This window comes from Mus musculus, chromosome 10, assembly GCF_000001635.26.
Source record: "Mus musculus strain C57BL/6J chromosome 10, GRCm38.p6 C57BL/6J".
NCBI classification, from domain to species: domain Eukaryota; kingdom Metazoa; phylum Chordata; class Mammalia; order Rodentia; family Muridae; genus Mus; species Mus musculus.
In genome coordinates this window covers 31,945,869-31,970,985 of record NC_000076.6, presented here as the reverse complement: position 1 = coordinate 31,970,985, position 25,117 = coordinate 31,945,869, and the positions used below count along the sequence as shown (strand labels likewise).

At 35.4% G+C, this 25,117-nt stretch overlaps 1 protein-coding gene across 3 annotated transcripts in view; it reads left to right on the top strand.

Annotated features, from left to right (window-relative positions):
• Nkain2 (Na+/K+ transporting ATPase interacting 2) overlaps positions 1-25,117 on the top strand; it is a 1,207,865-nt gene that overhangs the window by 926,189 nt on the left and 256,559 nt on the right. For 2 of the 3 annotated variants that reach the window (XR_003948726.1, NM_001013411.2), the window contains exon 4: positions 19,667-19,867. Coding sequence is in view for 2 of the 3 variants with exons in the window: in NM_001013411.2 (NP_001013429.2) it covers positions 19,667-19,867 (201 nt within the window). In the remaining variant the exon portion in view is untranslated. Of the gene's footprint in view, positions 1-19,666; positions 20,408-25,117 lie in introns of those variants that run through there. The other variant, NM_001025286.2, reaches the window with a different exon arrangement.

The following is a 25,117-nucleotide window of genomic DNA, read 5'->3' as shown; positions in this document are numbered from 1 at the left end:
CTCTGCCTAACCACGTAGGCTGGTCAGTGCTGGCACACATTGTCTTCTTTTCTCATTGGGTCCAGCAATTGAGGAGAGGGTTGGGGGATTGTTTCCTCCTCAATGTAGCAAATTCTCAGGAAAATATAAACCTCTCATCTCTTCCAGTCACCAAATATTTATGTGGCTCCTTTGTCCAGGCCATACAACACCATGGGAAATACCTAATTAAAATCCTATAAAACTGCTTACTGACACTTTTGAATGTGAGACATTTGTGTAATTTAAATGTGAAGTACAGGTTTCAATTTCGGAGTTTCTTGTATTTTTATTTAAAAGAAAAAATAATTTTCAGGTTTAATTGTAATAAATGAATACTTCCCACAAGACTATATACCCTGAAAATTACATTTTTCTTAATTGTAAACAACTTTTAAAGAATAATTATTATCCTTTTCGCTACCTAAACTTATGAGGAATCTTAGCATATTGACAATTATTTATATTTTTTAAATAAATGGTACTTTCTAAGAAAAAAATTAACTGGGGTACACAGAAATTGAAGGGTGTGTTTGTTTGTTTGTTTGTTTTTTAATTGAGAAGGAAAAGGTTATGGAAAACTCCAGGAATTCAAAATACTAACTTAGAGTTTCTTACTACACCTTAACTCTTACTCTCCACATTCGCATGTCTATAATATTAGTTCTGGTATACCTACTCTCATAACAGACACTTCTTCAAATGCCATTTGCTGTGAGAGTTAAGTTTAGCTTTCTATTAAAATTCTAAAATGACACTGCTATCATTTTCTCATTTCCTTGTCAACTTTTTTAATGAAATGCTTATTATTTGTTGAGCAATTAAGCTTCTTGCAATGACTTGAATACATAACACCCCTATCAGAAACAAAGTTTTTGTGCTAATAACAGCTTTTGTGTACAACATTGGCCATTGTTGTTTTGAAAAATGACATGACCAATAATGGGGTCCTTACATATGAACTTTTGAAAACTTACTAAGAGACGTGAATAAACATACTGATTTAAAATTTTTGACACTATTCTCATCTAAGCATATAATTATGAAAGATTTTCTTAGATTTAAGCATTTATATATCTTATAATTCTGAGCTGGTTTGGCTTTTTTGCTGGAAATCTATCGTGTATGTAAAATTTTCGTTTATAATTTTCTACCTTGTGCTGTGCTATCAAGACTTGTTTAATGTGTCAGGAGTCATAATTTTGTGCTCAATTTACAAATGCACAGGAATTAAATAACCAGCTATTACACATGAAGCAAATCCCATTCAGGAATTGCTATTGTCATTAAAATAGAATCCCCAAATGACCTAACAATTGTCTGTTTCACAGTCAAGAATTTATAATTTATGGTTCAATCACTGAACACATGAACTTTCACACAAGACTGTTTAAATTTCATCCTTCAATACCCCTACCCACCAAGGCTCAAGTGTTATCTTGGAAGAAATACCAGAATGAACACAAGATGGAGAGTGGGAAGGGGTGCTGAAGGGGGTCTTATGACATGGCAAGGCTGTCAGAGACATAAACTTACCGCAGCTGAGGTTACTTGCACAAGACATGCCTAGGATCAATCCAGCCAAAGCCCAGCCAAGATGAGGTACAGGATCTTGTACCCCCAAACTTAGTGAGGGGCTATCCACAGTTGATATTTGCTGAGGGAAGGAGTATTATTCTTGAGTTCAGAATGGTAGAATTTCCATGCTTTGTTAATAGCCCCACACTCATGCATATATGTACATACACACAGCTCAAACTGGGTTTATTGACTTATTATTTAAAGATGGAATCAAGAAAAAAAGATTTCTTAGTATTCTCTGTAAAATAGCATAATACTTTCTATTCTATTGTCCACCTTTTGGTCACACTACTTATTTACTGAGCATAGTTTTCTCCATTATTTTAAGCAAAACACAGAAGGTTTTAAAAATATATTTAAATATTTGTTTTTTTTTTCCTTTTCCCTTCAAATTCATTTACAAAGCAGAAACACTGCTTTTGGTATATAAATAACACCTGGTACATATTTTAGTGTTATTTAATAAGTTATCTATTTACTTGATAAAAATAAACAATTTTGATAAATTAGAAACTGATTGAAACATATAATTTTATACATAGGACAGTCCAAAAACTATGAAAAAAAGGAAACTCATCAAAAAATAGAAATGCTACAGACATCAATAGATAATATGAATTAGAAATTCCAAGTATTTCCATTGATTGGAAATATTTAAGAAAGATTTTTTAGTGAAAAAATAAAAAAATATAAGCAATATGAAAAGTAAACATAAAGCTGGGCATGGTGGCGCACGCCTTGAATCCCAGCACTTGGCAGGCAGAAGCAGGTGGATTTCTGAGTTAGAGGCCAGCCTGGTCTACAGAGTGAGTTCCAGGACAGCCAGGATTATACAGAGAAACCCTGTTTCAAAAATCAAACAAACAAAAAAAGTAAACATAAGGCGATAAGGCATACAATGTATGCATGAATACTTAGCAAGACTATAAAAATTTAAATGAGTATGTTAATTCTCAATAATGTTAATTATCTGTAGAAAAACAGAAGGTAATATAATATTTAAAAATGAAGGAAGCATAATTAACTTCCATAAATTTTAATTTAAAAATTACTTTAGACAAATCAAATCCAAAGAAATTATAAAGATTCTGGAGTTGGGGTGTACATATAATGATACCATCACATTGCTCTATTAATGCTTTGATATCTAAAATATTTTCTAGCTTAAAACAAAGAGATGAAAGTGGCAAAAATGAAAATAAGTCACTTAAAAATTTCAGGAAGGTAAATGATATCAGCACTTCAGTTGTTGGAGAAAAATCTCCATGCTTATTATTAATGGAAGAAAATTTATAAGACTGAGGGTATGTGACTATTGATAAAATATTTGAAAATAATTATAAAATATATATGGAAGTATATTCAGGCCTATAGAATGTTATGTAAAAGTAACTTTACAAAGATGACTGCAATTGTCATCTTGGCGGTTTACTGTTAAAAAACCTCACCCTTTCTTGTTCTTTCTGAACTCTGGCATGTCTGATTCAAATTAGCTGTTATGGACCAAACATCTCTCCATGCTGACTGATTCAATTTGGCTTCTCTCAGTTTCTGGCTGAAATGCTCTGTTCAGCTTCATACAAACTTTGGCAATATGTTCTAATCTTCTAGCTCACTCTCAATCTCTGGCCCATTCTGTTTTCACCTGTGTCTAGATTGTTCTCTTTGCAGCCTATCTCTCTAAAACTGTCCCTGTAAAAATGCCTCGGAACTACTCAAACTGAACTGCCATGAACTCCACTCTACAGCCCTGCCTCTCAACTGAATGGACTGACTAGAACTGTCTATGCCTCTGTTTCTTGGGTGTTGGTATTAAAGACATGTACCTCCACACCTCAACTTAACTTTTCTTTACCTGAAATTTGCTCTATACCTGGCTGGCCTTGAACTCAGAGACCTGCTTCCTGTGTCTCCTGTGATTAAAGGCCTGTCTATAATCTAGCCAGATAACACAGACCTGGAGAGTCTTTGAATGTGATCCCTTGCCAGAACAGCCATGTTGCTGAGTTAAAATTCTGTGTAAGAGGAATTAACTTTTTATCATAGCACATACTTTAGAAAATCAGCTTGAAAGGAGGAAATATTTATTTTGACCCATAGTTTTTGAGGTTTAAGTTCAATAATTTGCCTCCAATGCTTTTCAAGTTATGATATGGCAGCATCTCATGGGGCGGAGTTGGTGGAGCAAAGCTGCATATTATGTGGTCAAGATGCAGAAATGGAAAGAAGGAACCAGTATATCATCAAGTCATGCCGACAATGATCGAATTTTCAGTCTCTATCATGTTCCAGTACTTTATCATGTTCTTGACTACTAAGTCTTTAATAACCTTTTTATTTCAGATCCAATCTACAGAAAACAAAATAGCCAATCATTCCACTTTATCAATATCAACACCTCCTTGGATTTCCATCATGATGTAATTTCTTCTAGAGATGTTTTTCAGTTATTAATTCTAAAGAATTGTCATTCAAAAGGAAGTTCACATCTTAGCTCTTTACAGACTAGCACATTCTCAAATCTCTATGAACTTTACAAAGCATTCACCTAACACTAGTGGATTTCTTTTGCTCTCTAAACAAACTATAGCGATTAAGCAAAAGTTTTCTGAATTTGTTTTGGCATAAGACTTTTTAGCTGTAGGATTAAAACTGGAATATAATGAAAAAAATGACCCATACATTCTATGAGAAAAAGAATGACCTTCAAACAAGAAGTATATCCAGGTAAAATATTAATTAATATAAAAACACAAAAAAGCACATTAGACACAAAATCATTCACCTATTCTTAAGGAAACAATGAGTTTTATGTTTTTGCATAATGAAAAAAGAAATGAGATAAGAAAAAGACATGAGAAATGTTCAAGAGAAATTACTCTTGACATGTATTTTTAAAATGGCAAATAAATTGTACTTGAACTACTGCAGTAGGGGAGAGAAACTTTAGTTGAACTGACATCAATTCCAAGTTAAATAGACCTAGAATGCTATTGAGTTCTTGAATAAAGACTTAAATAGTATTTCCCACTTTATAATAGGGGAGACAGATTGACTTCAATGCTATATACATAAAGGGTAGCAGATTATAAATGACAGAATAATACTAGAACATAGTTGAAAGAGAGATAAGTCAATGTTATCAGTCTATCTGTGTTTGTCTTATTTGTCTTTTACCAATTAGTATAGTAGACTCACACTGTTCTCAAGAAGGAAGAACTTCACCCATGATAAAGGGCTATTATTGACCTTTACAATCATATTTTACAGATTTGATTCCCAAACTGTCTAAAAACTACCACTGGGTAGTAGGAAATTTACACCTGGATAGAAGTGTAAGGAAATTATATTGTAAGCTTGCAAAAGTCAAAACTCTAAGGAAATATAGGTCAGAGCCTGTCTAAACACTATCCTATCTAGAGTTTAAAATAGCTGGGGTGAACATTAAAGTAATCTTGGACAGGTACAAGAAACTGGGCATCTTATCTAAGAGGGATCCCATTATGATTAGTCATGTATCATATCCACTTCTATTCATCAAAGGTAGAAGCTGCCAGAAGCATTTCAGGAGAGAGTTAAGAAAGGTTGCAAGAGCCAGAGAATCAGGGATTCTGCTGTGAGAGTGTGTCTTCCAGTAATGCCACGCCCATAAAGTCTCACCAACATGATTGCCAAAACATGAACTGAATAGGAACACCTATGCCAAAGTGGATGGGGTCCACCTACATAAAGAACTAGAAGTAACTGAGTAAAACTTAAAGAGGAGATGTGACAGACCCAAGGGAAAAATCATCAGTTGGTTGTTAAATATGAAGCAGTCACCCCTAAAAACATAAACCCAAAAAACCTTTGTATGGAATGATGAGGCCATACATGGGAATACATGTGTATACACATAAACATGATCAGGAAACAACAATTAATGAAAGAGGCCATGAATTTGGAAAAGTAGAAGGGTATGTTGAAGAGTTTGAAAGGAAGAAAGAAAGACAAAGGAGAAATGTCATAGCTAGAAATACATGCATAGGACTGTAAGACCATCACCACAATATTGATCTGGTTCAAAATAACAATAAACAAATTTGCATTAAAGGCTATGGAACCCAAAAGAACTTGAAGCCAGGGCTGTTCCACATCATAGACCCCAAGCGAAAGAACAGAGATATAAATATAAAACAGAATTATGTTAAATAGGCTATCATGGGGAAATTAATTTTGAATTAGTCTTTACAATTTTGTTCATCAGTACAGAACTAATAAGCACTATCCAGAGTTTTTTGAAGTTATATATAGTTTTATATTTTATTTGTGAGATTATATGATTACAGTATTTTCCCTTTCCTTTTCTCCCTCCAAAATATCCCATATATGGCTAACAGCAATACTTAAAATTTGCGGCCTCCTTTTGCACTAATTGTCATTGTATTCATATATTTATAAAACATTACTAATATAAACTTCCCAGTTCATATAATATTACTTGTATTGGTATTTTTTGTATGGGTATTTATGTATTACTTGTATGGGTATATTTTCAGAGCTGACCCTGAAAATTGTCAGGGCTGGCACTGGACAATAGATAGACTTTTGAATATACTAAAATAATATGATGGGATAGCTGTATATGTGTATATTCATGTTCATATATGTACATGTATAAACATATGCTTGTATATGTATATATAATTTTTTTAACATTTTAGGGTAAATGAAACTGAAAACAAAAATTAGAAGAATATATGGAATTCAAAAGATATGGAATGCAGGAACATTTTTAACAACTTATGAGGGAATTTATAGCACTGAAAGCTAAGAAAAAAGACCTAAGATCAATACCCTAAGTTTCTTATTTAACACTTCAGTACAAGAAGAGCAAAATAATTTCAAATTAAGAAGAAAATTATTTTTTATTTAGAAGTGAAATCAATAATGTTAAAAACAAGAAATCTACAGGGAAAAACAATACAATGAAAAGTTTTCTGTTTGAAAAATAGTTTAAATGAATTTAGTGTAACGTGTATGTGTGTGTTTGTGTGTAAGTGTGATGTGTCTATGTATTTGTGTGTATGAAAGAATGAAAGAAAGAAAGAGAGAAAGAGAGAAAGAGAGAAAGAGAGAAAGAAAGAAAGAAAGAAAGAAAGAAAGAAAGAAAGAAAGAAAGAAAGAAAGAAAGAAAGAAAGGAAGGAAGGAAGGAAGGAAGGAAGGAAGGAAGGAAGAAGGAAAAGAGAGGGAGAGAGCATGAGAGGAACAAATGCTATTGCCCTAAATGAACAGGAATATTACTATACATCTATGGACAATAAAAGCGGCCATAATGCAATGTTATTAATAATTCTGCATCCACAAATTCAATTGCCTTGGTAAACTCAATAGATGATAAAAAATTTGAATAGTCTGATATCTATTAACAAAAATTAAATCAATAACAGCCTTTCAAGATAAGAACCCAGCCTAAATGGGTTCACTGGTGAATTTGTCCAAACATGTTAAAAAGAACTTATACCAATTAATTTTTACCTCTTGCAGAAGGTAGAATCTGAGAACACACCTTCCTTCTTTATTCTAGCTAGCATTACTTCAGTTTCAAATTCAAAGACATTGGAAAAAGAACCACCATGTCAACATAGCTACAAATCAATTCTAATAATGAATAAAAAGAATTATAGACCATAATAAAGAATGAATTATCTTAGTAGAGTGATACTGATTCAATACTTAGAATGATTTAACATAATACATCAGTGTGCTTATTGAGAAAGCTTCCTTTCAGAATCAACACTAAAGAATGAAGAATACCATTCCGAGATTCATTCAGGGAAACTTAGCTAGCAGGAAGTCTCCATGACAGCAAGATAAATTAGGTCTCTTCAGTGTCAATTTACAGATCTATGGCCTTTAATAACACAGAAAGCAGGGGGTGAGTGGATGGGTAAGGCTAATCTCTGAATGATGTGTTGAACCATCTCTGGATCTTTAATACATCTTCTTTCTACTTAGATTCATCCTTGCAGTCTGACTAACATTCCTAAAGTGGGTTGAGCTCTTTCAATAGCAGATGACTGGTTACATTCATTTTCCAGTCCAATCCATCTAAATCCCACTTTGTATTGCACATTCTTAGAGCACATTCTTAAAAGGCAAAAGAAAAAAAAAGTTACTATATTAATCCTGCCAATCAATACTTATAAACACTGGATGGTGTTGGTACAGAGACAGGCAGGGAGATCAATGGAATAGAAGTGAAGACCTAGAAATGGACCCACACACCTATGGCCACTTGATCTTTAACAAAGGAGCTAAAAACATCCAATATAACAAAAGACAGCATTTTCAAAAAATAGTGTTAGTTCAACTGGCAGTCACCATGAACATGTAGAAGAAAGCAACTTGATCCATTCTTATTTCCCTGTACAAAGCTCAAGTCCAAATAGATCAAGAAACTCCACATAAAACCAGAGACACTGTTCTTATCACCAGTTGGAACATCTTCTGGATATATGCTCAGGAGAGGTATTGCTGGATCCTCCAGTAGTACTATGTCCAATTTTCTAAGGCACTGACAGATTGATTTCCAGAGGGGTTGTACAAAAGCTTGCAATCCCACCAACAATGGAGGAGTGTTTCTCTTTCTCCACATCCTTGCCAGCATCTGTCATCACCTGAATTTTATATCTTAGCTTTTCTGACTGCTGTGAGGTGGAATCTCAGGGTTGTTTTGATTTGCATTTTAATGATGATTAAGGATGTTGAACATTTTTTCAAGTGCTTCTCAGCCCTTAGGTATTCCTCAGTTGAGAATTCTTTGTTTAGCTTTGTACCCATTTTTAATGAGGTTATTTGAATTTCTGGAGTCCAGCTTCTTGAGCTCTTTGTATATATTGGGTATTTGTCCCCTATCAGATTTAAGTTTAGTAAAAGTCCTTTCCCAAACTGTTGGTGGCCTTTTTGTCATATTGACAGTATCTTTTGCCTTACAGAAGCTTTGCAATTTTATGAGGTCCCATTTGTTGATTCTAGATTTTAAAACACAAGCCATTGCTGTTCTGTTCAGGAATTTTTCCCTTGTGCTGATATTTTCGAGGCTTTCCCCCACTTTCTCCTCTATAAATTTCAGTGTCTCTGGTTTTATGTGGAGGTCTTTGATCCACTTAGACTTGAGCTTGGTACAAGGAGATAAGAATGGATCAATTTGCATTCTTCTACATATTAACTGCCACTTACGCAAGCACCATTTGTTGAAAGGGCTGTCTTTTTACCACAGGATGGTTTTAACTCCCTTGTCAAAGATCAAGTGACCATAGGTGTGTGGGTTCGTTTCTGGGTCTTCAATTCTATTCCATTGATCTACCTGTCTGTCCCTGTACCACTACCATGCAGTTTTTATCACAATTGCTCTGTAGTACAGCTTTAGGTCAGGCATGGTGATTCCACTAAATGTTCTTGTATTGTTGAGTATAGTTTTTGCTATCCTAGGTTTTTTGTTATTCCAGATGAATTGGCAAATTGCCCTTTCTAACTTAGTGAGGAATTGAGTTGAAATTTTGATGGGGATTGCATTGAATCTGTCGATTGTTTTTGGCAGAATAGCCATTTTATTATATTAATCCTGCCAATCCATGAGCATGGGAGATCTTTCCATCTTCTGAGATCTTCCTCAATTTCTTTCTTCAGAGTCTTGAAGTTCTTGTTATACAGATCGTTCACATCCTTAGTTAAAGTCACACCAAGGTATTTTATATTTTTGTGACTATTGTGAAGGGTATTGTTTCCCTAATTTCTTTCTCATTCTGTTTATCCTTTGTGTAAAGAAAGGCCAATGATTTGTGAGTTAATTTTATATCCAGCTACTGCACTGAAGCTGTTTATCAGGTTTAGGAGTTCTCTGGTGGAATTTTTAGGGTCAATACAATAATATCATCTGCAAATAGATATTTTGATTTCTTGCTTTCTAATTTGTATCCACTTGATCTCCTTTTGTTGTCGAATTGCTCTGGCTATGACTTCAAGTACTATATTGACTAGTTAGGGAGAAAATGGGCAGCCTTGTCTAGTCTCTGATTTTAGTGGGATTGCTTCCAGCTTCTCTCCATTTACTTTGATGTTGGCTACTGGCTTGATATATATATATATATATTGCTTTTACTATGTTTAGGTATGGGCCTTGACTTCCTGATCTTTCCATGACTTTTATCATGAAAGGGGTGTTGGAATTTGTCAAATGCTGTCTCAGGATCTAACGAGATAATCATGTGATTTTTGTCTTTGAGTATGTTTATATATTGGATTACGTTGATGGATTTCTGTATCTTAAACCACCTCTGCATCCCTGCAATGAAGCCTACTTGACCTTGATGGATGATCAGTTTGATGTGTTCTTGGATTCGGTTTGTGAGGATTTTATTGAGTATTTTTGCATTGATATTGATAAGGGAATATGGTCTGAAGTTCACTTTCTTTGTTGGATCTTTATGTGGCATAGGTGTCAGAGTAATTGTGGCTTCATAGAATGAATTGGGTAGAGTACCTTCTGTTTCTATTTTGTGGAATAGTTTGAGGAGTGTTGGAATTAGGTCTTCTTTGAAGGTCTGATAGAATCTGCACTAAACCCACCTGGTCCTGGGAATTTATTTATTTATTTTTTTGGTTGGGATTCTATTAATGACTGCTTCTATTTCTTTAGGGAATATGGGAATGTTTAGATCATTAATCTGATCTTGATTTAACTCTGGTACCTCGTATCTGCCTAGGAAGTTGTCCATTTCATCCAGGTTTTCCAGTTTTGTTGAGTACAGCCTTTTGTAGTAGGATCTGATGATATTTTGGATTTCCTCAGGTTCTGTTGTTATGTCTCCTTTCTCTTTTCTGATTTTATTAATTATGATGCTGTCCCTGTGCCCTCTAGTGAGTAGGCTAAGGGTTTATCTATCTTGTTGATTTTCTCAAAAAAAACATCTCCTGGTTTGGTTGATTTTTTGAATAGTTCTTTTTATTTCCACTTGGTTGACTTCAGCTCTGAGTTTGATTATTTCATGCCTTCTACTCCTCTTGTGTGAATTTGCTTCCTTTTATTCTAGAGCTTCTAGGTGCGCTGTCAGACTCCTAGTGTATGCTCTCTCTAGTTTCTTTTTGGAGGCATTCAGGTGTATGAGTTTTCCTCTTAGGACTGCCTTCATTGTGTCCCATGAGTTTGGGTATGTTGTGGCTTCATTTTCATTGAACTCTAAAAAGTCTTTAATTTCTTTATTTCTTCCTTGATCAAGGTATCATTGAGTAGAGTGTTGTTCAGTTTCTACGTGAATGTTAGCTTTCTATTATTTATGCTGTTATTGAAGGTCAGCCTTTGTCACTGGTGATCTGATAGGATGCATGGGATAATTTCAATATTTTTCTATCTTTTGAGGCCTGTTTTCTGACTGATTATATGGTCAATTTTGCAATCTTCTTGTATCTGATGAGGGTTGCTTTGTGCCCAATTATATGGTCAACTTTGGAGAAGGTACCATGAGGTACTGAGAAGAAGGTTTATTCTTTTCTTTTTAGGGTGAAATGTCCTGTAGATATCTGTTAAGTCAATTTGGTTCAAACCTCTCTTAATTTCACTGTGTCTCTGTTTAGTTTCTGTTTCAATGACCTGTCCATTAGTGAGAGTGGGGTGTTAAATTTTCTTACTATTATTGTGGGTGTTCAATGTCAGTTTTGAGTTTTAGTAAAGTTTCTTTTATGAATTTGGATGTTCTTGCATTTGGGGCAGAATTGAGACGTTCTCTTAGTGAATTTTCCCCTTGAAGAATATGCAGTATCCTTCATCATGTTTGATAACTTTTGGTCAAAAGTCTACTTAATTGGATATTAGGATGGCAACTCCTGCTTGTTTCCTAGGACCATTTGCTTGGAAGACCCTTTTCCAAACTTTTACTCTGAGATGATGTCTGTCTTTGTTATTGCAGCTAAATTCTGGATCTTATTTGCATATCCAGTCCATTAGCTTTTGTCTTTACATAGGTGAGTTGAATCTATTCATATTAAGAGATATTAAAGACAGATGACTGTTGGTTCCTGACATGCTTGTTTTTTTAGGTGGTCTTATGTGCTTGTGGCTCTCTGCTTTTCACTTTGTTGTGAGATAGTTAATATCTTGTCCTTTCTTTGGTGCAGGTATCTTCCTTGTGTTGGAGTTTTCCTTCAAGTATCCTCTGAAAGGCTGGTTGGTAGTTAGTTGAAATCTTATGTCCACATTAACCCATCACAGTGAAAATTTATAACAGCTTTTTTCATAATGTCCAAACCCTAAATCAATCAAGAAGTCACTCAGGTGACTGAATAGATCCACAGGCAATGAAATGCTATTCAATATTAAGAAACTAGCAACTAGGTCATGAAAACAAGAAAAAAAAATGTATAGTATTAAGTAAAAAAAAAAAAAAAAAAAAAGGCTGATCTGAAATATCCATCTACAGTTGAATTGTATTTTGTATGAGCATTGCAATGAAGCAGAATTTGCTAAGAAATCAAAGGAACCACAGTGTCCACCCACTTGGAACGTGAGAGGAACAGCATGAAGGCACAGAAAAATGCCTACACAGGGAACCGACTCTCTCTGACACTGGAGTGACTGGACCGTGACACTCTCATGTCACCACTCATTTTCTAAGGCCACAGACTGTGTGTCAAGATGAACACAGTGAAAAATTGGACTTTGCAAGATAATATAGGTTCAGAGACTGCAACACATCTAACACCCTGGCCTAGAATGTTCTGAGGGGAAGATTATGCATTTGAGGGGAAAAGAACACTTTCGGCTCATTTTTTTCCTCTGAACCTAAAACTACTTCAAAAAATAAAGTATGATTTTTTTGATGGGAAAGAATTATTAACTACTGGAACAAACATTATATAGGAAAGAAATTGCTCTCATAATTCACAACTCAGCTCAGCTATAAAATATTTATAATATCCATAAATTTTATACTATTGATTTAATAAAATTTTGGAGAAAATTATGCAGAATTGTTAAAAGTAGAGAATTCTGTGGCCTGAGCATATTCTTACTCACACCTTCCAGGGCAAATATGGATAAATAGTTAAGTGATAATATAATAATGCAAATAGGGAAAAATATGGATAAAATACCTTAAGAAATAATATAAAAAATGGATATGGTTATTTTACAATAGAATATTGGGAGATGGCACAAACTATGGGCAAACAGTGCTATTTGGTTATTAGTTTTATGAAAATAAATTCTATGCCAATAATAGGCTCTAAAGTAGGTAATACCAAAAGGAAAGAAATGAGATATAGTGCCTGACATCCACGCAGTCTGGCTCTGATAATCCTTAGACATCAGACTTTAGCATTATAGGTTGTCATGTGGAAATCGCAGCTCCCAGTACCACCAAGCACAAGTTTATTTGGAAATACAAGTAATTCAGTCTAACCGGGAAAGGTTATTTTGGTCTGTGTAGTTTTATGTTAACATAAATGAACTTCTTGTACAGAGGGAGTATTTGAACACAGACCACAAGATGGACATTTTGAGAAATCAAAGCAGAGATAATAGTTACATTTTTGAAGCTGAAGAGTTAAAAATAGTATAAGCATGCCCTCAAAGGCTTGGGCAAATATTGTCTCTTATTGTTCTGAAGAAACATCCAGGCCCTAGTTATTGTTTGAAAGCAACAAGCATGCCAAAAAATTCATGTGCAATTGTTTACTAACTTGTTTGCTTTTATATGAGAAATAAGTCCTGCCCCAACAGATGAGAAACAATAATACAAATGGCCAATATTTCAGTTTCATAAAACTCCACTTTTCAATTCTTTCAGATGGTCCCTCCTGTCTGCAAATGATTTTGCTGTGAGACCCTGAGCTAACTGCATTAGAAATCACTAGCTATTAGGAAACCAGACTGTTCTTTCTGGACTGTGTGAACCTGGCTGATCCCATGTCTTAGTCTTGATCTAATTGACTTTGAAGACATTGTCTTTTTCATCTTTGTCAAAAGTAATCCACCTAGTTTTCTTTTGTAACCAAATATTACATGAGGAAGGCTGAGAAAGAAGCAGAAAACAGTATTCTTTCTTACATAACTGACCCTGAAAACCTATCCATTGTTCAGGTTCTGTTGAAACCAGATCAAGGATATGACAGACTTCCTGTTTCTTTTAAATAAGAATGCTTCAAAGGACACTGTCATTCCCTAAGTAGTCTCCTAAACAAAATGAAAGTGTATTTCTGGCACTGAATTAAGATACTCCAGTTTCACTCATAGTTAATGGAACCCATAAAAAAGGCCTTGTGTGTGTTGACTGTGTTTGCCTTTGGTCTTTCATAATCACACATTTCCTAATTCACAAGTATTGGTCTCATTCCTCCATGCCTGGAATAGGAATAGAGAGGAGTTATCGGGTCAAAGAAGCTATAATGATACCAATAAGACCTTTGAAGGTTTATCAAATGGACTTACTCATGGTAGCGTTTTTATCACTTCAAAAACTCTCTTGTACAATCTACCTCAGCAGGATTCATATGACTAGTAGTTTACATGCTCTATTTTTTGTATTACTTTTATTTCTTCAAAACCTGGAAATATGAGGCAATATAGATTCAGGTATTATTGCTCTGCTAACAAAACTTCTCCTCTTCTTGGAAAACATTAGGAAACAGGCACAGTCAATTTTCTCACTATGGACCACAAATTACTCCCAAAGTTCTTTTACTTTGGCCCCATCTTCTGTAGCAATAGACTTGCCTCCCAAGAGACATCATCACTTTTTGTGTGAGAACTTAACAGGTGGCTTTGGCTGTGGGCTTTATTTTGAAAATTATTAGCCTGAGTCAATTGCCAATTCTCTGTCTCCAACTTTCCAAGGATTTCTAGAAACTTTTCTCCATAGCCTCAAGAAGAAGAGAAACTATCTTTTGTATTCTTTTCATTGCTAGCTGGAAAATGGTGGTAGCACAGCCCAGTTCTCTCCAGTTCTGTCTACCTTTCAGTGTCTGGGATCTCCAGCTATTACTTAATCTTTAGCATTTTCAGTGGGAGTCAGAGCCTCACAGCCAGAGAACAGAGGTAAAATTGTCTACTCAAGGTGTTCCAAGAGCACCTCACTCTGGAATGAGAGTAGTTTGTTCCTATTATCCCATGACTCCACACCACCAACACTGACATAATCCAGTTCCCATGCAGGTCATCCCTCATGATTTGCTGAGAAATGAAATGTGCTTGATACATTCACTCAAACCTTCCTTCTGTTTATGTGCCATGAACACCTTTCTGTGAGTGTATATGATCAGTCAAATACATTGTGTCCACCAAATTCATCTGAAGACCTGTGAATTTATTATCTCTGTCCTATAATTTGCTAACATTTTCTAAGAAATTTTATTGAAATTTTTAAAATAAAACGACAAAACTGAAGACAATGGGCCTCCCAGTTTCCCTCTGCTCCTGGAGCTGATCCTGTGTCACAGCACCCAGAGCTGATCCTGGGCCACAGCTCTCCATACCCAAATACTACCAGGAGAACTGGCATCCCAGGAGTGTGAATAAGCCTTGTGCACAAATAAGGCCACCACTTCTGCTCAGAAGAACCCACCCGGAGCCCTCAGGACACAGGAACTGAGGAGCATCCTGGGACAGGAGGCTTCCAGTTTCCCTCTGCTCCTGGAGCTGATCCTGTGCCACAATACTACATACCCAAATACAACGAGGAGAGAACTGGTCTCCCAAGAATGATGTTATACCTGTGAGCACAGATTAGACCACCACTTCTGTTCAAATTTTGGCCCAAAGGGACCCTCCCAGAGCCATCAGGACACACAAACCAAGGAACAACTGGGGACAGGACGCTTCTGGTTTCTGTCTGCACCCCAGAGCTGACCCTGTGCCATAGCTCTCCATAACCAAATTCCTTCTGGAGAGAACTAGTCTCCTCCATGAACTGAGACACAGGCTTCAAGAAAGGAGAAGCAACAGTGAGAGACAGCAAGACAAGTTAACACCAGAGATGACCAGATGGTGAGAGTCAAGGGCAAGAACATAAGCAACAGAAACCAAGGCTACATGGCTTCATCAGAACCCAGTTCTTCCACCACAGTGAGCCCTGGATATCACAACACACCAGAAAAGCAAGACTCTGATTTGAAATCACATCTCATGATGATGATAGAGGACATTAAGAAGGACATAACTAACTCCCTTAAAGAAATAGAGCAGAACACAGGTAAACAGCTTAAAGCCCTTAAAGAGGAAACACAACAATCCCTTAAAGAATTATGGTAAAACATAACCAAATAGGTGAAGGAATAGAACAAAGCATCTAGGATCTAAAAATGGAAATAGAAACAATAAAGAAATCCCAAAGGGAGACAATCCTGAAGATAGAAAACCTAGGAAAGATATCAGGAGTCATAGATACAAGTATCACCAACAGAATACAAGAGATAGAAGGCAGAATCTTAGGTGCAGAAGATACCATGGAAAACATTGACACAATTGTCAAAGAAAATGCAAAACACAAAAAAAGATCCTAACCCAAAACATCCAGAAAATCCAGGACATAAAGCGAAGAACAAACCTAAGGATAATAGGTATAGAAGAGAGTGAAGATTCCAAAATTAAAGGGCCAGTCAATATCTTCAACAAAAATATAGAAGAAAACTTCCCTAACCTAAGAAAGAGACGCCCATGAACATACAAGAAGCTTAGAGAACTCCAAATAGACTGGACCAGAAAAGAAATTTATCCCATCGCCTAACAGTCCAAACACCAAATGCACAAAACAAAGAAAGAATATTAAAAGCAGTAAGGGAAAAAGGTCAAATAACATATAAAGGCAGACCTATCAGAATTATACTAGACTTCTCACCAGAGACTATGAAAGCCAGAAGATCCTGTGCAGATGTCATACAGACCCCAAGAGAACAAAAATGCCAGCCCAGACTATTATACCCAGCAAAACTCTGAATTACCATAGATGGAGAAACCAAGAGATTACCTAACAAAACCAAATTTACACAGCATCTTTCCACAAATCCAGAACTACAAAGGAAAACTCCAACACAAGGAGGAAAACTCCACCCTAGAAAAAGCAAGAAAGTAATCTCCTTTCAACAAACCCAAAAGAAGATAGCCACACAAACATAAAAATAACATAAAAAATAACAGGAAGCAACAATCACCTTAATATCTCTTAATATTAATGGACTCAAATCAAAAGATATAGACTAACAGACTGGATACATAAACAGGACCCAGCATTTTGATACATACAGAGAATGCACCTCAATGTGAAAGACAAACACTACCTCAGAGTAAAGACTGGAAAACAATTTTCCAAGGAAATGATCCGAAGAAATAAGCTATGTCAGATAAAATTGACATTCAACCAAAAGTTATCAAAAATGATAAGGAAGGACACTTCATACTCATCAAAGGAAAAGATTACCAAGAATAACTTTCAATTCTGAAAATCTATGCTCCAAAGGCAAGGGCAACCAAATTCATAAAAGAAACTTTACTAAAGCTCAAAGCACACACTGCACCTCAAACAATAATAGTGGAAGGTTTTAACACCCAACTGTCATCAATGGATAGATCATGGAAACACAAACTAAACAGAGACACAGTGAAACTAGCAGAAGTTTTAACAGATATCTATAGAATATTTCATCCTAAATCAAAACAATATACCTTCTTCTCAGCACCTCAGGGTACCTTCTCCAAAACTGACCATATTATTGGTCAAAAAACAGACCTCAACAGATATAAGAAGATTGACATAATTCATGCCTCCTATCAGATAACCATGGATTAAGGCTGGTCTTCAATAGCAACAAAAACAACAGAGAGCCCACATGGAAGCTGAATGATGCTCTACTCAATGATAACTTAGTCAAGGAAGAAATAAAGAAATTAAAGACTTTTTAGGATTTAGCAAAAATGAAGGTACAACAAACATACCCATAATGAAACTTTAGGGACACAATGAAAGCAGTGCTAAGAGGGAAACTCATAGCTCTCCAAAAAGAAACTAGAAAGAGCATACACTAGCAGCTTAACAGCACACCTGAAAGCTCTAGAACAAAAAAGCAAATACGCCAAAGAGAAGTAGATGGCAGGAAATAATCAAACTCAAAGCTAAAATCAACCAAGTATAAACAAAAAGAACTATACAAATAATCAACAAAACGAGGAGCTGATTCTTTGAGAAAAACAACAAGATAAATAAACTGCCAAATGTGCACATTTTTTCCTGCTTTTTAGGATTGTTGTATAGAGCAAATGGAAAAAGTCATGAAACATTGCTTGGATCTAGACTCTGGGGATTGCAAACATCAATGTGCAGCTTGCCAGTTTCCACTTTTGAGAAATTAGGAAGGACATTTTTCCTCAAGATAATGTCTCTTAACTTACAACTGATATGCTGGGAACCAGTAGAAGAAATGGTCAACCAATTAATAGTGAAAATTTAAAATGACCAACAAATTGGGAAACAATCCATATTGCTTGATGATAAAAATTGTGCCTTACTGACTTTTTTATCCTCTATAATTGAGGAACAGCTTCCAAACAGGGAAACCACAAGTGGGAACCTATATGGTCGTTAAGCTATCAATGTAAACAGAGCCATTTATAAGTCCTGGTGTTATTGATTTGGGGGAAAATGTGTGTGATTATCATCCATTTATAGGCTATACTGTATTTTCCATGTTACAAAATGATAATGGTATAAGCAATCAACTCAAGGGTTTCATAAAACTCTGATCAATTTCTTAGGATCCTTTTTTACAATATGTTGATTTGGACACATTTTATACTCAAAAACAGTGGGGTTTAAGCTCTTTCTAACCACTTAACTGTGGCTGAGAGAACTAGAACAGCTAAGTCATTTACACAATGCCAATGTTTGGTTACAACTTTTTCATGTCATCTATAGACTCAGAGGATGGGGAAGCAGTGTTTTTACCAAAGGATGTCCATTTAATCAGTTGTAGAACAATGTAAAGAACTTGATAAACAGTCAAATCCCTCTCCTCTCGCAAGGTTCCTAAATTGAAGATCCAGAATAGAGGTCAGAATGTAAATTTTATCAAATGCCTTAGGGAGTTTTTCAAGTCTTAGAGTTTAAGCTTTGCCGAAAATATGGTGTTATTCACTATATAATAAACATTCTTACTATAAAAAAGATGGAAGACAATGATTTGCTAATATGGTTTTTCCTCTATACTCAAAGACTATGCGTCTTTTTTTGTTTGTTTGTTTGGTTGGTTGGTTGGTTGGTTTGGTTTGGTTTGGTTTCTTTCTTTTATATTATTATTTTTTAATTTTTTTATAATCCAGTTGTTATCCTCCTCACAATCAGCACTCTGACTATTCCTCATCCATTCCTCCCCACCCCCAACTCCCACCCCACCAGACCACCACACCCCCTGGAGCCTCTTAATTGGACCACCGCCTTTTAATATAAGTGGCATGAGCTTTTTAGAATTTTAGAATCTGCAGGGTTCTAGAACCAATCACGTGTACACACAGGACCAACTTTTAGAAGGGGAAAAAAACCAAGTAATAGTGTGTATTACTATGAAAAGTTCTTTAAAATTCTTACCATTAGCGTCAACATTAAGGTAAATGTAGTCAAGTTACAATTCAGTTTGTGAAACTAAAATATATAGAAAAAAATAAATATTTTGAGAGATAAAAAGTGAATCAGATTTATAATGTCATCAATTTCACCCAATGGTATGGTTTAAATCATTGAGGTCACAGTGTTTTTAAATCCCCCAAAAGAACCTTTCTATATGATATAGTTCATTTAAATCATTAGTAATTTTTCTAAGAAGAATAAATAATAGTAATAATAATTTAACTGATAGTATTATGGTCAGTCAAATCTTCAAAAGTATAATCTACATGTACATAATTACTTAAGCAGTTAAGCGCCTATAACATACACTAGGAGACAGGAAGGGGCCTACCTCTTCCAGCAAGAAATAGAAATAAGTCCATCCCAAAGAAACTGATATCTATAGTCTTTCTCATTCTTATAAATTGCCTTCTTGCAGGAAACAGACCTTATCCTGACATTTAATATTTCAATGCACCGATCTTGGTGGATGGAGAATGGACCAGGATGTATGGTGACGTCTGTGACACCTGCCCCAGACTGGGCTCCAGAAGACCATCGCTACATCACTGTCTCAGGGTGTTTTCTGGACTACCAATACATAGAAGTGGCTCATAGTTCCCTCCAGATTGTCCTCGCAGTAAGTGTTGACAACAAACCACTCCTTCTAGTGTTTCTGGAATTGTTTTTTCTGGGCAAACACTGTGTGCAAAAGGACTGTATGTTGATGTGGAATGTGTGTGGGCATTTTTTTTAGTTTTCAGATTAATGGCATTTATAATAGGAATTTGCCGGATTAACCCAATTCTTAGCAAACCTCTGTATACTGCTTTTCATCAACAATTGACAAAGAGCCTTTGATATCCTCCAACCCATAAATATTTGATTATTTCATTGGTAGTAGACTCTTTTGTCCTACTTCAAAAGAAAGATTTCAATATGTAATATATATATATATAACCTAAGATATACATATGTATATATAAAATCTAAGATATATATAAACTGTTAGCACAAGTTTTTCTTCTGTTTGCATCTGTATTCTTTCGAGATTTCCCAGGTCTGTTACTTTTTATTCTCCCTCATTTTTCAGACCATTTCATGCTTTCTATAGAGTATACCTCTAGGCTTTAATGCTCTCATATTGTAACAATAAAGAACCCTCAATTTAGCAGGAGACAGTGAGGTTATAAATTTCAACTTAGTATTCCATATGCTTATGTTCTGCAAACAAATTAATTCCATTATTAGGACAAAGATTCAAGTAAAAACAGCTCTTCTTGAAGAAACTTAGGAAACCTAACTATGTGATTCTATGAGATTTACAAAGTTGAAAACAAGAATGTACAAGAATTCATATGTCTATGTGAGATCATAGAATCATATATATTTTCTTTAGATTTTATGTAGACATATAATTGATATGAACAAACTTAAACTGGTTAGCAACAAGTGAAACTAGATTTTTACCTTTCTTCAGCTAATTACTGTGGGAGTAATATTAATTCAGAATGGAATAATAAGGAACAATAAATTATATATAAAATGATATCAGTGTCTCTAGATTTAAAAAGTAAAAATAAAACTTTATATCATAATAAAAGATATTGTAACTGGGCATGATGGCGCATGAGTTTAATTGCAGCACTTAGAACACAGGGACAGGAGAATACATAAAAAGTTACCAAACAGACAGGCCTAAACAGAGAAAACTACTCTCTAAACAAACAAAAAGCAACATAACAAAGAACAAAGCAAAACATGATTTTAAAAATGACAGTATTGTGGTAGCAAATGTTTTAATAAACCTCTATAATAAGGATCGTAGAACGTGGGTCCTGGCTCTAGTCTGTATATTTGGGAGGCTACTTCAGGAATTTGAGTCCAAGGTGATTGTGAGCTATATCCCTAGACAATATCTCAAAAATCAAAACCAAATCCAAATATAATATTTCCTGTGTTGTGTCAACATGTGTTTCTGTTGGTGGCTCTATTTATCACATAAGAAACATGGCTAGTGGTGTCACCTCCAACCCAGTAGTCATGAATTGCCACGCCTGACATCATAATAGATGTGGAGGATCACCCTAGCATACCCCTGCTCAGATGGTAGGGCTCATTGCTGTAATTCACTGTCTCTCAGTCCCAAATAAAGAACTATAAATCTTTGCAGAGAACGCTCATTTCTAGAAAATCTGAATTGTGTTCTTCCCCAAAATATTAGAATTTTTTTTTAACTCAGATTAGATGAGCTCTTTCCTGTCTTGGCATTGTAGAACCACTTGCTTAGACACTGCACTGACAGAGCAATAGAGGGAGGTTCCTTCTCTGTTAAAAACCATAGACAAAGCATGAAATGAGACTTATAACTCAGTTTTTGAATTTCTGAAGGTGGTAGAGATCATAGATACAGGCTAAAGAAACTGAAGGTGGGAGACAGGCTAGATATGAGAGAAATATCTATATCTTCTCTAAGAATAAGTGTAAATTTTCCAAGAATTTGGTCACCACATCTTGTCCCTTTTTAGGTGGCTTTGCAGTTATAATCACAGAAATGTCAACTGTGATGGGCACCAAAGCACGTGTACTGAGAGTGCAGATAGGTGACATTAAAGTTAGAGGTTACCAGGTAGTCACTATGGCTGCCAATGTATATCCATCATATATTTGGTCATTTTTGTCTTGGTTGCATCAAGAGGGACTATTGATCTTCAGGTACCGTGTCTTTCAGGGATCCTGTTCTCAAAGACAAAGCAGGTCAGCATAGGCAGAGATTCAGCAAAGTTAAGTAGCTTATGTTCTAACTAACAACAACGTGAACTGTTCTTTCATTGCTCCAACCCAAGACATGTTTTCATTGAAGAAAGTCTTTGGTGACAGTTTTATTAGGGAATTAAGGTGAGCCAACAATGATGGCTTTATATTCTTCAAAGTCTAATAAAGTAGAATCTCATGAGAAAAATAAAATACTTCTGGAATTTGGAGACAAACAAAGATATGATTTTTTTTTAATTAGGTATTTTCTTCATTTACATTTCCAATGATATCCCAATTTAAGCAAAATATACCTCATATGTAAACTATCTTATCATTTGTACAAAACCTATAATTTGGCAAAATTCCACCTGTGTCCAAAGATAATATGAAGATATAATTTATGTGCATGGGTACTTATAAATAATCACTTTTAGAAAGCTATTTGCATTTGTGATGAGTGTGTATATAACTAGAACCACTATTTTATTAAACCCTATGTAATATTTTATATGCAGAGAATTTTGCATACAAGGGTGACATACTATTCAAAAATATATATTACACAGTAATTCACAGAACACCTTTAAATGCATGTGTACATAATGCAAAGAAGATAAAATGCCTCTAAGAGTAGCTGCAATTGGCATCTCATTTCTCCTGTTTACACTGTCTCCAGAATGGAGAACTGGGATCCTCAACTTGCCCGTTTTCAGTAGCTCCACCTTTGAGGGAAGTAACTCTTACTTCTCAGTTCTGATTGTGGCAGAGATCAGAATAGTTAGGAGGTACATAATTAAGTTCTATATACTTTCTGCCTTTGGGCTTACTGTTGTTTAGCCAGCCTCGGGCTATAAAAAAAAAAAAAACATATCTGCTAATCTTGAACAATTTTCTGTACCTTATGAACACATTTTCCTCTGGTCATTATGATCACTTTTGCAGTAATGATTAAGGAATAAAATGCTGCCTTGAATATTTCTGTTCCTCCCCCACTGAGTCACACATATCACTCTTCAGACAATCAAATATTCAGTTCAATTCGTTGTAGTAAACAGTTCCTGATATTTGGCCCTATTGGTTTCTGGAGAAACAGAGAGATCTGAATCTATATACCTGAGGATGTCACAACAAAAATGGAAGCAGACTCTTGATGGTACTAACCTGGTGCAGGTAGAAAATATCAGACGATGTAGCAAGAATATATTTTATGCAATCTGGGGCATAATTTTGCTTCTTCCTCTCATCCCATAGTCAGCAAAGCCAGCTAAACTCTTGTTTAGCTGGCTTTGCTGACTATGGATGCTGACTATCACTTGTCTGCATCCATCTTTGAAGTTGGCCTCTAGGATGTCTGGCTCAAATCTGCTTCCACATTCCCTGCTCTTCCAGTTGTTGCTCTTGATTAATTCCAAATCTCTCCTTTTATTCTGCCATGGCTCAGCCTTTCTTTCACAAACTCCTGGACCCTCCAAGTGTTGTTAGCCCATTGTTAGGTTTTCTGCCAATCAACTTCTGACTGATTTTGGAAGGAGCTTTCACAAAGCCCAAATTTGGATTACACGCATAGATATCTCCCATTGACATCCAAAGAAAGACAAGAATAATACCCCTAGTAGAGGGACTATTAATCACATAGCCTCCAGCTGAACAGAAAAACAGACAGAAAACCCTAATGATGAGCCAGGTCTCAGTCTTCCAGCTTCCCATTCCTCTGTTGAGCTCAAAAGGCATAAAGGTGTACGCAGTTTTAATAAAACTACAAAAAGAATGTTTTTCAAATATCCACATTTGCAAAACACATTAACCATGTGTAGGGAGAGCAAGAAGGAGATCAACCTGGGAAGTGTTTTGTATGACAAACAGATTCAGACAATTAAGCAGCGTGTGACTGGTAGAGCAAAGAATAGGAAACATGCTCACATTAATCCATGCTTTTGACCATGTAACCACCCTTTGAGACAGGAGAACAGGTGGTTAAAAGACAGTGGCTATATTCTAACAGTAAAGAGGGAAAACAACCTTCAACATGAATGCTGTTTCTAGCTGATGACTAATGGATTCCTAAAATCCAAAACTGTAGAGTCTGTCTGGGTAAAGAATCCTATGATTGATTAGCTTCCTCTCCCATGGGGGAGAAGAGTTGGTGTCCATGAGCTTCACATTCATGTACAAATTAGCTTCACTCCTGTAAGCAACACCATGGGTAAAAAAATAACATACACAAATGTTATTTTAAGAGAAATGTGTTATTGTCATAATGTAAGTAACTATATTTATTGAAATTATGTTAGAATTAAAAAAAAAAAAACCTCACTGGAAAACAAAGCCAGTTAGTCATTTGTTTCTGTAGCCACATCCAGAGAATCGATATTTCTAAATTTAATATAAACCTCAGCAACCAAAATTGCCCGCCTTTCTTTTCCTTTATTTCCTTTCCATCTGACACACTTCTAAGTTTATGGCAGCTTGATGACTATTCTTTTTAGAAGCCTAGCAGAGAATATTGGTTAAAACGTAAATAAGCTTAGTACTTCCCAAAGTCATTAGAGGTGTCTTAGAAACCATACACAAATTAGCAAGGATTTAGAAAGACTTTAGGAAATGCTTTCATACTGATGTATGGCTCTCAACTAAAAATAAAGCAGTTGTCTTGTCAGACACATCATTCCTGTTTATAAAACTCTGTGCTGGGTAGCGTATATGAAATCATTATTCAGCAGATTAGAGTTAATTAAAAAGTAATAAATGAAACATGTTTACTTCAGATCAGTGAGTCCCAGCTATTCCAATTACTGTAGATTAATAATTTGCATTTGACATTTGTTGCACTCTGATATAACTAGGAACATCAGGGATGGGGGAACTTAACTATTTTGGAACACTTCATCCAGGATTATTAGAGTCTGTGCTGGAATATTTTCTGAGAACTGGCAATTCGCCAATGTGCGTTGTACACAAATGCATGGGCTTAATATCGTGCATGCTGCAATTTATGTCTCCTTTAATCTGTAAACACTTATTTACATTGATTTGATTATTAAAGCTTTGGGTCCTAATGTTCATGCCACTAGAATATTGCTGGGAAATATGTATTAAGTTTTATAAGAATGTTTGGCTTATAAGGGATGGCCAG